This window comes from Ciona intestinalis, chromosome 9 (genome assembly GCF_000224145.3).
Source record: "Ciona intestinalis chromosome 9, KH, whole genome shotgun sequence".
NCBI classification, from domain to species: domain Eukaryota; kingdom Metazoa; phylum Chordata; class Ascidiacea; order Phlebobranchia; family Cionidae; genus Ciona; species Ciona intestinalis.
In genome coordinates this window covers 4,221,470-4,234,266 of record NC_020174.2, presented here as the reverse complement: position 1 = coordinate 4,234,266, position 12,797 = coordinate 4,221,470, and the positions used below count along the sequence as shown (strand labels likewise).

Sequence of the window (12,797 nt, the reverse complement as noted above, 5' to 3'; positions counted from 1 at the left end):
ATGTATTAATTTTAGACGGTTTTAAGGGGTAGTTGATGTGGAAATGTAATAATTTTAGACCGTTTCTTTGGGTAAGCGGTATCGAAATGTAATTTATTTCAAGGGGTTAAGTGGTGAACAGATATAGTGGTTTTACTTGGTTTCAGGGGGTAGGTGATATAGTAATGTAATAATTTTGGACCGTTATTGGGGATAGTTGGTGTAGAAATGTAATAATTTTACTTCAAGTTGGTGGGTGGTGATCAGATATATTGGTTTTACTTGGTTTCAGGGAGTTGGTGGCGTAGAAATGTAATGATTTTACTTCAGGAGTGGCGGTTGAACAGATATAATGGCTTTACTTGGTTTCAGGGGGTAGGTGGTATAGAATTTTAACAATTTTACATGATTTTATGGGGTAGGTGGTGTAAAAATGTAACTTATGTTTAAAACATGGAGAAAAGATTGATAAAATAGAGATCAATTATGGGCAGAAAATATGGGCAAATGATGCACAAAACAAGCTTAAAACATAGACAAAGTATGTACACAACATGGGGAAAATATGGGACAAATATAATAGAAAAACACAAACTACCTTAAAACTGTCTTGAAACACCTTCGCACCCGTTTTAATAAAATAAAGTTACGACTGCTTGTTTTTTCACCTCTTGTCGTATTTATTTGCAATTGGTATATGCACATTTTACAAATATACAATCTCTTAGTCGAAGTAGACATGTGAAACTTTTATAACGCCTTGAAAAAGAGAGTTATAGATAACAGCGGACTCAAATAGGATGCATAATCCTCTACAATTGTTGATTAAAAGTACAAGATTTACCTACTACTGTTAATCTCACTGGCGTGCTGTAGTAATATCTGTACAATTTGTACAAATTGTTATCAAGTTACATGCAAGAAACTGTTGCAACAGGGATGGAATAGTTTCGTAGAATTATGTCTTGTAGGAATGCAATGAGCACTGTACAATGGGTTATGAATAAAACTGCACAACAATTTGTTGGAACGAATGTCAGTAAAAGTCGCGAGAGCCGTGTTAGGTAAGACAGAAAAGCGCAAGAATCGTGTTAAGCTTGTTTTGTTGCACCGAAACCTAAGCAGCTTTGCTCTATTCGGCCCCTAATAATATATATAGTTATGTGGTTACAATTAAATCGCTACAAGGATACAGGATCTACAAATACTACGGCAGTAATTAGTCGCAAAGTTGTACCGCTTGCGGTTTCTATCAACACCGTTTCCTATTTTACTCTTCGTCACTGGATGAGGATGAGCTGGACGAATCAGATTTGTCCTCCAAAAGTTGTTTCTCCGAAATGGAAGAAGATACAATCTTTCCATCTCTACAAGTAATGTATATTATTCGATTATTTTCTTGTAGGCTATGGTGGTTTTAAATGTCAATTTATATAATTAAGATTTATATATTTTAAAAACACTTTACGTTGAATATAGTAGGGTGGGGAAAGATGGGACAACTTTTTTGTTCTATTTTCTTGTCCCATACGGTAGGAAACAATTAAAAAACGTTCAAATAGTTATAAGATTCCTACGACTCCTATAAACCCTTGTTATTTGTTTAAAACACGATCAGGATATTTGGATATTAGGTGCTAAAAGTGTTGCATCTTATCCCACAGTAATATGCACAGATCCAGTGGTTTTAAGATTTGCATTTACGATAAACGTTCAGCACTCGTTGATGCGTTTAAGAGGCATTAATTCTTACATGAAATCTAAATATACCTGGTCTCTATGGTTTTTACTATAACTTTTTTCGTTGTTTTGGTCTGGTATGCTTCGTCGTCGTCATCGCTGCTAGAACTGCTCGAAGAAACTCTGCAAAAACAGTTACGTCATATTTAGTAAAAAAATATACCTATTTTATTTAACTGCTTATATAAAGAACGTGTTCCAAACTTGATAAAACGAAAGTGGCGAGTAGGCTACATTATTAAAAGTCATAAATAATAAGCAAAATATTTTACAGAAAAAGTTACAGAGAAATTTTTACAGTGCTTTTTAATACGGGACAGTTTGGCTAATTGATTTTATTTGAGCCACTCTATACTGGTGATCCACAGACAAATATTGTACATGCTCTTTCCCTTTTATTGCAACCTACATACAAACAAGTCGTACAGTACATATGCGGAAATTAGATCGCGTTTTTGAATTGCTGCAAAGCCAATTGCCGAGCAAATAAAAGAGCAACGAGTAATTGCTACATAGCGTTTAAATTTCTACATTAAGCTTAAGTGTCATCGGATTATTCATATAAAAATTACCTCTTCTCTTCGCCTTCCAGCAAGCGTCTGTATGTCAAAATCTCTTTCTCCAGAGAAATCTTGACGCTCATTAATCGTTTGTATTCAGCCAAGTGTCGTTTCATTTCCCCTTGTGCATGATCGAACTCTGATCCAAGTTGAGCTACCCTGCTCTGGTAACGAGCTGCTTCAACCTCGTAGCGTTTTTCCACGTCGGCCAAATTTCGTTCGAGGTAGTCGTTCTGTGATGAATAAAATTATGCTTATATAGGTTATTTAATTAAGAAATTTAGAATTTATCTAAAGATTTAAGTGGTGCAAGCTATAGGTGGGTAAACTTTTAGTATTTCAATTTTTTACGAAACCGTAAACGGCTAAATGATTTTTAAATGTATTCATACATACAGATAAAATGAAAACAGCATTTTAGAAATAATATAGAATACTGGTACAAACATACAAAACAATCACGTACATAGATTTAGGATTTAACGAACGTCGTCAAATTGCTCTTTACCAATCCGTATCAACATACAAAACACAGCTGATGACAGATTTCAACATATACTTAATTTCCTTCGACGAAAACGAACGCGGCAAATCTTACCCGAGGCTACGTAGACTGGCGTCATACCTCGGCATGTTTACAACTTGACGCATATACCGGGCTCAGTCGAACCATATATGGTCTTATCTAAGCACATGTCGTCACGTACTTGAAAATTACGTTATCGGCGATGAAAATAGCAGGACGAGAAGTTTTTGCGCAGAAAACGGTAAAAAAATAAAGTTTTAAAGTGCGTCACACTGAATCGGTTTAACCTATGCAGAGGGTGGAGCCATTTCACATTTAAATCAGCTTATACAGCTACTGGTCTGTACGTCTTTTAATAAGATTACAATTTAGTCCGAGGAGTGAAAAACAGTTTGTGGTCATAGCGCCAGTCTAGATCAACGTGGTCTAGATGTCTAATACTATACAACGGACATAGAGATGCTGCGGTTACACATTTTAGGCCGTTGGCAAAACCTTGGTTTTAAAAAAATGTCGGTTACGGTTTTTTAACATGAGCTTAGCGTCACGACTCTTTGCTATACCGAGCATAAAGTTGAAGATTACAGAACGACATTACCAAACGGCCTACGTATGTGTCGTCGAAAGTACATAACACATTTGTACAACGAAATTCTACAACACATGCACAACCGCATTCTACAATTCATAATAATTAGCTTACCGTTCCTCTGAGCGACTCAAGCTCCATTTCAAGCTGAGTGACTTGTTTTCTGTAATCGTTGATGTCAGCACGAACCTTCTCCATGTCTTCAACGTTAACCTTCGCCCTTTCTTCCAAGTCCTCAAACTTAAAATAAAATCGAAATTCTTATGTTACATTTTATACGTTAATTAATGAATGAGGGAATTTAACTTCGCGATTGGGGAAATTCGGTGAGTATATATGGATACATATTGGTAGGCCTCATGTCTAAGATAAGGCCGGTGCCAGAGGCGTTAAAGAAATATATCCGGCGATACCGCAATCTAAACACAGTTAAGACTGCTGCAAAATCACCTTGTTCTTGTACCATTGCTCTGCCTCATCTTTATTCTTGAGGACAATGGATTCGTATTGAGCGCGGATCTGTCGGAGAAGCTCGGCAACATCCGGAGCGATCCCGTCAACTTCCACGTTGACTCCTTGATCTCTAACTTGTGCTTTCAAGTCATCAATCTCCTATTAAACAAGGATTTCTTTTAAAGTTTTGCATACGTTCCCATTACTATTTTCTTATATAGTTTAATCATAATATATCATAATTTTCTGGCTATTTATTTTTTACGGATAAAACATGACAGATAATTTTCAGATAATTGTCAAAGGCGTAGCTGGTAAACCTAAAATATTATAAACCAAGCAAGCTCACTTCTATAAAAATGCGACTGTCATTAGACATTCCGTCTGGCAAAAAAACGCAAAACTTAAATAACAAACAAAGCTTGCCTCTGCGTGAAGTTTCTTTCCATATTCAAGTTCCTCTCTGAGGGTTTCGATCTTTCGTTCCAGATCAACGCGCACCATTGTTGCGTCATCAACATCCTTACGAAGTCTTCCCAATTCGTCATCAAGTTCAGAACGAAGTCGGCCTTCATGTTCCAATCTGTTGAATGTTTGGATTTTTAAAAGTGCTCGATTTTTAACATCTATGAAAGTTATATGCGAATGTGCTTGCTATACATGCGTGTTCGTGTTCATTGCAAGGGAATTTTATATATACCACATAACTTATTAACCTTTATTGGTGATTATATGTAATAAAAAAGCATAAGGTTGAAGTCGTCACATACAGCACCGGTAATAAATGTCGACGTGTTCACAAATCTTAAGCGTGTGGTCTTACGAGTTATATGAGAACTTTTATCTGTTCTCATCTCTGTCTCAGCAGCCCCGGGGCAAGACGTAGCCGTCTTGACTAACGCTGCAGTAGAAATTACGACGGCTCCGAAGTGTAAAGGATTGCTATTTGCTCGGTAATAAGGTGGCAAACCCGCTTCACCTTCAAACGCGTCATCTCTCGCAGTATCACATAGGATACATTACATAAACCTGATACGATCATTTTCGCAGTGTGAATCATGTGTTTTCGTAGCGTGATTCACTTACCGGTTTCTAGGCAGAATCGGCAAGAACATCAGTACATTTAATCAGAATGTATAATGACGTGTGCATATCTAATGTCAGTTTAGCGCCCACAAACAACGATTCCGATATATAGGCAAACAATTAATACACAATGAAAAAAAAAATACTTACTTCCATTTGATCTCAGACGCTTCCCCTCTTAAGTTGTCTCGAGCAATTTCGGAGCGAACCTTTGCAAGTGTAGCTTCATCAACTTGAGCTCTCAAACGCCTCAGTTTTTGAAGTTTATCTTCTCCAAGATCAACCGTCTTTCGGGCGCTTGCCTCTCGGATTCTCTTCTCAAGTTTTGAATTCTGTTCCTCCAAGTAACGGACTGAAAAAGTTTATTTTAAAACAGAAGTTCTACATAATATACACACTCGTTAGGCATAAAGCCTACATTACAAGAATATATTTAATACTTAAACCTTCGTAGTAACTTGTCTCAAGGCTAAAGATTTCGGTGCATGCCTATGTTTATTTGATTTAAAATATTCTTGAAAATATTACAACATTGCCACGATAATAGCGAGAGGTGCAGGATGATAGTCACATACCTTTTTCAATGTAAGAAGCAAACCGGTTGTTGATGCCGTTTAGGGTCTCTTTTTCATTCAGTTTCAAACCGCCGAGGTCTAAGTTGGCCCCAGTAGCACCTACGGAAAGACAACAAAAATATTAATACAAATAATTCTAAAATCAATTGACCAATGTTTGAAACTATCACATCTACTTACCTCCGCCGCTGGAAGATGCAGAATAAGAATAAGACACTCGCTTTGCTGCGATTGGTTCTTCCATTACAAAGCTTTTGGAATAACCCTTGGAACCAGCAGTAGAATAAGCTGTTTGGCTTCCGAATGTGTTCCTGTAGCTGGATCGTCCCTGCTTGGATGCCATGACTTTCGATTGGGTGTTAATGAATAAAGGGCAAAGTTTTATGATAGACAGTTGGTCTGTAAAAGTATAATGTAATAATATTACTAACGCTAAGTGATATATTTTACGGTTTTACTGTCTGCTGCACTACCATAAAATAATATTCCGTTTAACATTCCGACTTGGTCTAGTTTTTCTGAACACATTTACCACCCTATGCAATACTTTATGTATGTAAATATACACATACACTCGATGTCTTTGCTCCCTAATTCTGTCGCCTTCTCTGCACGTCACTGCAGTATCTGATATCTGTCTTCGCTCACTTCCGATACTTGTGTTACGCAATTCAAACAGATTCGTAGCTTTGGGCAAGTAAGTCTAACGACAATTTCGCTTCTATCTGACTATCTATGTTTGAAGTTATAAGGTTTAGACAATTTGCGAAATTGCACCAAGAAAGGTGCGGGCGCCGATTTAATTGCAGACTCTGCAATTTTCAGGTCGTAAAACCTAAGACAACTCATAGCGAAAAGGACACGTTTCGCAAGACTTTCTCACTCATTATCGGGCGGGAAAGGGAGTTTTTCTGCATGCATTTTTACACTTTATGCATTTTAAATTGCAAACAGTTCCTATTCGTCTGCTCAACCTACCAAAGACAGTCTCAGTAAAAAATAAATTAAACAAGTACTTTCTACTAAGCCATGCTAATTCCTGCAACTGTGTCTTTACAAAAAGGCTGAGACAGAGCAGGTTTATGTAGCGGCGGGTGTGTCCCGCGGTGTGGCCTTTTTTCTTCGCACGTACAAGCGTCTCTGATTGGCCTGTGACGTCGTGTAAGATGACTACACACCAACTTGAACTTTCCAAAAGGCGCGTATGAAATACCAAACCTCTCACGGATAGATATATTGTTTATGACACGGAACACGCATAATGAGATAACTGGCGGCAGATTGACGCTCGTGTGTCGAATTAAATAAATCTTTTCAATTAATAATTTCGGGGAGGTGAGCATTCTGTGATGCTGGACACACAAACAGTTTTACATTAACGGAAAATAAAGTTAAACGTTTTCAGCAATAGAGGTGTATATTGCCACGATAGTATTTAAAAACACGTTTCGTATAAACAGCGTCATTTTCGTTTGCTACATATGTGTGTGTGATGCAACAACTATATTGGAAACCCCAAGACAAAATTAAAACACAAAAATGTGTACGTTTATTGCCTTGAGCGCCACAGGCTCTATTGCCGCATAGATAATACGTTTCTTTGACGTGATTCACTCGGTTTTAAAGCGGCACATACGTAATAGGTTACGGTCTCACTGTTGCCATTTAGCAGGATTTATAAAAGCTGTCCAATAGCAAAATTAAGTGAGGATTTGTGCGGTTATAAATGTAAACGCCTCTAGCTATCCGGCTGTAATGAAAAGCGTAAACAGACCGGCTCTGTACAAAAATGCGGGAATAAAACTCAAGAGAAAGATACTTTACCAACGCTGTATATCAACAAACATGTAGGATGATATAATATTAGTGAACACACTACAAGCCACTAACTATCGCGAACATGTTAACCCGAAATGAATTATACAACGTAATCTTAATTGATAGAAATGGTTAGTAAAATGACAGCAAACTTTTGTATATACCTATATATGGTTGAAGTTGCCTTCGTGTGTGTATAAGGTTTAAGTTGCGGATGTTGCTTATGTAACAATAATTGCAGAACAAAAAATAACGGTACGACGTTTTACCACAGTACAATACACCTGCAGCAACGGTTATAGGAACTTATTATATATAGCTGTGGGCATATATATAGGACTATAGTACACGAAGCCGATATCTTAAGAGAGACAATACACCGAACACAAAGTGTTTTATTATTTAAAATTGATTTAATTTGACTAATCATATTCAAAATTTTGTTTTATAATTTTTGTAATTAAATAGATAGACAGATCATTTACACACCCACTAAAAGGGTCATTGTAATGGCTTTTAATAGAAGTAGTATAGGGAAAGACGGGACACATTTTCATTCTATTTTCTCGTCCAAGTAAACAAAGATCATTAAAATAATTATAAACCGTATGTTCACAACTCCCACAGACCGCTGTTAATTGTTTAAAACATCATCAGGATACTTGGATATTATATGTTAAAGGTGTCCCATCTTCCCCACCCTTTTTTGCTGGAAATCTTTATCTGAACCTAAATATATATTATACAGTTTAACTATTGCATGATCCTACCTTTGATTCACATCCTGTGCCATAACTTTATCTGTCATTGTACGTTCACATACTGCAATGCCAGGATTTGCAAGAAAACTGGCCATTCAAACTCACCTAACGAATAAAACAAATGAACGCTGAATAAAACTGCTTATCACACAACGAGTCGATTAAAGTGTAATCAAATCAATGAACCAATCAAATAATAGTTTGTAGTTTCCACGTGGCACTTATTGCTTTAAGCTGCAGTGTGACTGAAAACCACACGCCAGATGTAAAGGTCTTAACGATTGAAATCCCGGACAAAATATCAGAATGGTCGTCTTTATATGAAAATAGTTTTTTTAACACGATATGTTAAAACCACAAAAATAAGAAATATATTTATATTCGGGTGACATTACCATTCGTCTACGTTATTTTGTTACTTTATGTTGCTGTTATCTTTAATATGGTGGGGTAAGATGGGTTATATTTTTATTCTCTTCTGTTACCATTTGGTAGTAAATATATAAAAAGTTACAGATTGATATAACCGTATCACGCATGTCTAAACAACATTAATAATTGTTTAAAATACGATCCGGAAACATGGGATTTAATTAGGTATCCCATCCTACCCAGCAATACTGTATACCGTAAAAGTAAAAAAAGAGTTTTTATAACAAAAATAGCTTTTAAAAACTGCAACTTTAATCTGGTAATATGTGCCTATAATTTTGAGTCAGCAGTTCTCACAGGGGTGGCGTGAATTGATTCAGGTTGATTGTCCGATTCTGCCTTGTCAGATGTCCCGGCAGACTCCTGAAGTTTAAAACGTTGAAACATTTCACCTTGAAGCAAGGCAGCTTTCTGTCTAGATGCTCTCCAAGCCAATAACGTCTTTTTTAGCAGATTGTCAAGAGCGTTGGAATACAACAAGGGATTTAAAACACTGTTGATTGGCATAAGAACAACTGCGACTATAACGTACGCTGTACCGTCAAGATTTGCAACTCGTGCGAAATGAATGAACGCCATGATGCAGATAGGCACCCAGCAGAAAAAATCTGTGGTTACTAGCCGAAATATCTTGCTCTGCAGAGAGAATTATATGTGGGTTATAAAAGTTACAACAAGTTATAAATAGGTTTAATTTTGGTACCTGCATTTTAACAGACCGGTCGGTGTCGTTCTTGCGAGGCTGTTGTTTTGCTCTTTTGTATATTGCCAGATACGCCAATGCAATAAAGACGAACACGAAAAAGTTTATTGAAACTATTGTGATGGAAATTCTCCAACCTTGTTGCAAAGGAGTCACGAACAGTCTGGATATGCAAACACTGCTCGACGAATAATAGCCATACAAGCCCATGATTCTATTTTTTGGACTGTGGACGTTTAGGAAGGTTTGGATGGTAGACCATTGTACAGTTCCATTGGAACGTGTCGCATTTTCTGAGTAGTTTAAAACGTACACTTCCATCCGATCCATAAAATTCTGAGCACTTTTTATTGGAACGATGGTCGAATTGAAAAACTTGCTTGGTAGCCATGCCCCGTCTATCACAGTGAGAGCATACATGGGGAGAACTGCAAGACAAACTGATAGACCCCATACAATCATAACGCATATACTTACGGTCCAAAACTTCAAGTTTCTTGATCGAAAAGGCATAAAAACGGAGTACAGTCTCACGCACGTCATAACAGCTAATATAAGAACTGACGCCTCGCTAGCAACCACTGAGAGCCCACCTAGGAACTGACAGGAAGATCCGGTTCGCCATTTCTCATCCTCATAGCAGTATCGACCAGAGAACACCGCGCTGTAAATAGCTATGCATATCAGGTATACTCCCATTAGGAAATCGGAAACAGCTAGGTTGAAGACAAGAAAGTGGTTTGCTTTAGCAACGGCTGATGCTTTCAAAAGCTTTTTAGCGCGCTGGCATGTTTTCGCGATGACGTATCCATTACCCAACAGAGCCATAACTGCCATAATCCAGACCCATACTCTGAAGAAAATAACGCTGATCATTTCGTTACGGGAAGATAACCAGTTCCAGTCGAGATATGGAGGACATTCATCGCTACCATCGACACAATCGTTGAAGTCGTCGAAGGTAAAAGTTCGTGGAACTGAACTTGGCTTTATACTAGAAGTGCAGTTGAATCGTTGAGGGCAATACCATTCATCAGAGCCATCTGCACAGTCTCGGTATCCGTCACAGACCAACGCCTTGTCATAACTTATTAATCTAGATGAGTTAATGTTCCTACCACCACAGAAATGTCGTCCGTCGCATTGAGACTCCTCGTGTTCGACTCTAGGTTGACATTTGGACCAAGTTCCATCGCAAATATCCTGTGTTGTGAGTGGGTATCCATTTCCGCATCTGTACACGAGCGAATCAGACTGATTTAGAAAGATATTTTGGAATTTGCAAAACGCCTGCTCGATGCTGCAAACACCCCCACATTCGTCACTGAGGTCGTAACATTCTGGTTTGCCGTCGCATAGATTCGCTGTTTTTATTGTCATATTCTTTGGGTCCGCTGGACATGCTACTACTCGGGTCTGATGTGTCCCCATTCGGCAATACTGTTCGTCGCGACCATTAGGGCAGTCAATTCTCCTGTCACAAACTTTTTTAAAGTTTACAGTAACATTTAATGCATCACCGCATTGAAATGTCCCCCGTTTGCAACGACCCTTACGCCTGGTGCATATGTTGTCACATACGTCCGGTATTTGGGGCATTTCGCAAAGACATTCGTCAGATAAGTCGAAGCAATCGAACACGCCGTCACACACCTATAAGAAATGTTTTTTATGCAGCAATTATACAAATTAACAATCAAAATTAAAACCAACAGACAATGATTATAATTACCGAACTAGGATATCATGTCTTATATAAACATTACTCAAAGGATATTATAGGATAGTCCGTACTTGTCTATTTGAGATAATGAGCATTTTGTCCATGCAAGTAAAACAGGTTGATTGGTTTCTGGCGTTCAAGCATATGTCAACTCTATCATCGCAATGTGTCACACCATCATCAACATACATTTGCGGTAATACACACAACTCGTCCCTTTTACCAAAGCTGCATTTTAGACCAGGACGTGCACGAATCTCGTCCGATCCATCTCCGCAATTATCTTTCCGGTTACACGCCAAACCGAATGCAATACACTTCCCGTTTCTACACTGAATGAATGAAACATTGGCTGAAAGGGCTAAATTGTATACAGTTTGCAAAACAAAAGTACTACAGCCCATTCAGTAGTATACGAGCATATATACAATAGCCTACCATATAAACAGGCCATGTATGTATAGTACTGTGGGTTAAGATAGCAGCTAAATCCAATATTTTATGATCGTGTTTTGAACAATTAACAACGTCTTTAGAGTCGCAGAGCTGCGCTAACATAATTCTTTAAATATTTTATGTTTATTACCGAAATGTTGGACGACAGTTAAAAAGGAAAACACATCCCACCTAAACCACCCTATACTTCATAATTGTTTAAAAAATACGTACCAACCTGAAAATAACCCCTCGAGCAAGTTCTATTACTGTTGCATTTACTTTGCCATGGCCAACATGTATTTAAACGTATCCGACATCCTCTTTCGTCGCTTTTGTCTCCACAATCATTATGGTGGTCACAAACAAATCTGGCGTGTATACAGTTACCATTGGCACAGCTAAACGATCCGTTTCCACAAGATGTGTTGTTTGTATTTAGTATGGACTGAACCGTCAGAACCGTTCTATGGTTTTGGCCAAGCACTACATAGATAAATTTCTATTTTAGTGTAAATTACAAATATAGTAATGTGGGCTGAATGGCACATCTTAGCACACAATATCCAAATATCCCGATTGTATTTTAAACGCTCTTTTAAAGTCTCGCTGTTGTAGAACTTTTTAAATGTTCTTTGTTTACTACCAAATGGGACGACACAATAGAATGAAAACAAGTCCCATTTTGTCCCACCTTAATATATTGTGTTTACAGTCACTGTATTTCAATAGTAAAAATCCAAAAAAGAAAATCACTTCAGTATAAACTTACCATTATAGACCAACGCAAAGAAAACCATTGTCCAACAACCAAGATGCATTTCGCATCACAAGTTAGTGTTGTAGCCCTCAAAACAAGCTTAATTTTTTAATGTCAATCACCTAAATTTCGAATCTTTATACTACCTAATTATAAGACCAAATTATTTCTACATTTTTACTCACAACGTTTTGCCCTAACTGTGCCTGTTACCTACAGACAAAAACTCAGACACACTCTGACGTACGACGAGCACTGTGTCGACATAATTGCTACGCGGTTCTTCCAAGTTTCCGTTTACAGAATAAATCATGTCACGTCTCCACAGACGCTTTATGGTAATTAATACAAACTAGAAAGTTAGGACAACAGATTTTCTCTTGGCTCATTTATACTTGGTTTAATCAATCGGTAGTGACCATACTTACCAAAAAAACTGTTTAACTAGAGGAAATACATTTATGCTATACGCACATAAAGACAAAACTATATGTTTATAACAAGTCTTCATAGAGTTTTGTGTAAGTTTTAGTATAAAACTTGCATGATGCAACAGGTTAAAGCGGATACAGTCCGTTGACGATCGCTTCGCTGACTCACAATTGTATGATGGTAGAACATTGTATGAACACTCGTACTGTAGGGAGCATAAGGTAT

General features: G+C 37.6%; 2 protein-coding genes across 3 annotated transcripts; both read right to left on the bottom strand.

Moving 5' to 3' along the window:
* Window positions 1–635: 635 nt before the first annotated feature.
* On the bottom strand, window positions 636–5,925 carry LOC100182102 (glial fibrillary acidic protein). The gene is made up of 9 exons (XM_002119089.5): window positions 5,689–5,925; window positions 5,509–5,607; window positions 5,084–5,285; window positions 4,274–4,430; window positions 3,845–4,006; window positions 3,509–3,634; window positions 2,292–2,512; window positions 1,750–1,842; window positions 636–1,346 (listed from the first exon to the last, which is right to left on the bottom strand). Exons 1-9 carry the CDS (start codon window positions 5,849–5,851, stop codon window positions 1,250–1,252), a joined length of 1,320 nt encoding a protein of 439 aa, XP_002119125.1. The 5' UTR covers window positions 5,852–5,925; the 3' UTR covers window positions 636–1,249.
* Window positions 5,926–8,235: 2,310 nt separating this feature from the next.
* On the bottom strand, window positions 8,236–12,355 carry LOC494357 (G-protein coupled receptor GRL101 precursor-like). 2 transcript variants are annotated; one of them, XM_009861379.2, is made up of 5 exons: window positions 12,153–12,355; window positions 11,619–11,866; window positions 11,017–11,277; window positions 9,223–10,875; window positions 8,236–9,155 (listed from the first exon to the last, which is right to left on the bottom strand). In XM_009861379.2, exons 1-5 carry the CDS (start codon window positions 12,199–12,201, stop codon window positions 8,790–8,792), a joined length of 2,577 nt encoding a protein of 858 aa, XP_009859681.2. In that variant the 5' UTR covers window positions 12,202–12,355; the 3' UTR covers window positions 8,236–8,789.
* Window positions 12,356–12,797: the final 442 nt, after the last annotated feature.

What these genes read in the sequence shown, in the direction of transcription:
- LOC100182102 (XM_002119089.5), bottom strand. Translation starts at nt 5,851, where the DNA reads ATGGCATCCAAGCAGGGACGATCCAGCTACAGGAACACATTCGGAAGC. An exon ending in GCGTCTGAGATCAAATGGAA is followed by an intron (nt 4,431 to 5,083) that starts GTAAGTATTTTT and finishes AACATTCAACAG; the next exon opens with ATTGGAACATGAAGGCCGAC. An exon ending in CTGGAAGGCGAAGAGAAGAG is followed by an intron (nt 1,843 to 2,291) that starts GTAATTTTTATA and finishes CTGTTTTTGCAG; the next exon opens with AGTTTCTTCGAGCAGTTCTA.
- LOC494357 (XM_009861379.2), bottom strand. Translation starts at nt 12,201, where the DNA reads ATGCATCTTGGTTGTTGGACAATGGTTTTCTTTGCGTTGGTCTATAAT. An exon ending in GCTCGAGGGGTTATTTTCAG is followed by an intron (nt 11,278 to 11,618) that starts GTTGGTACGTAT and finishes TCATTCATTCAG; the next exon opens with TGTAGAAACGGGAAGTGTAT. An exon ending in ACCGGTCTGTTAAAATGCAG is followed by an intron (nt 9,156 to 9,222) that starts GTACCAAAATTA and finishes TTCTCTCTGCAG; the next exon opens with AGCAAGATATTTCGGCTAGT.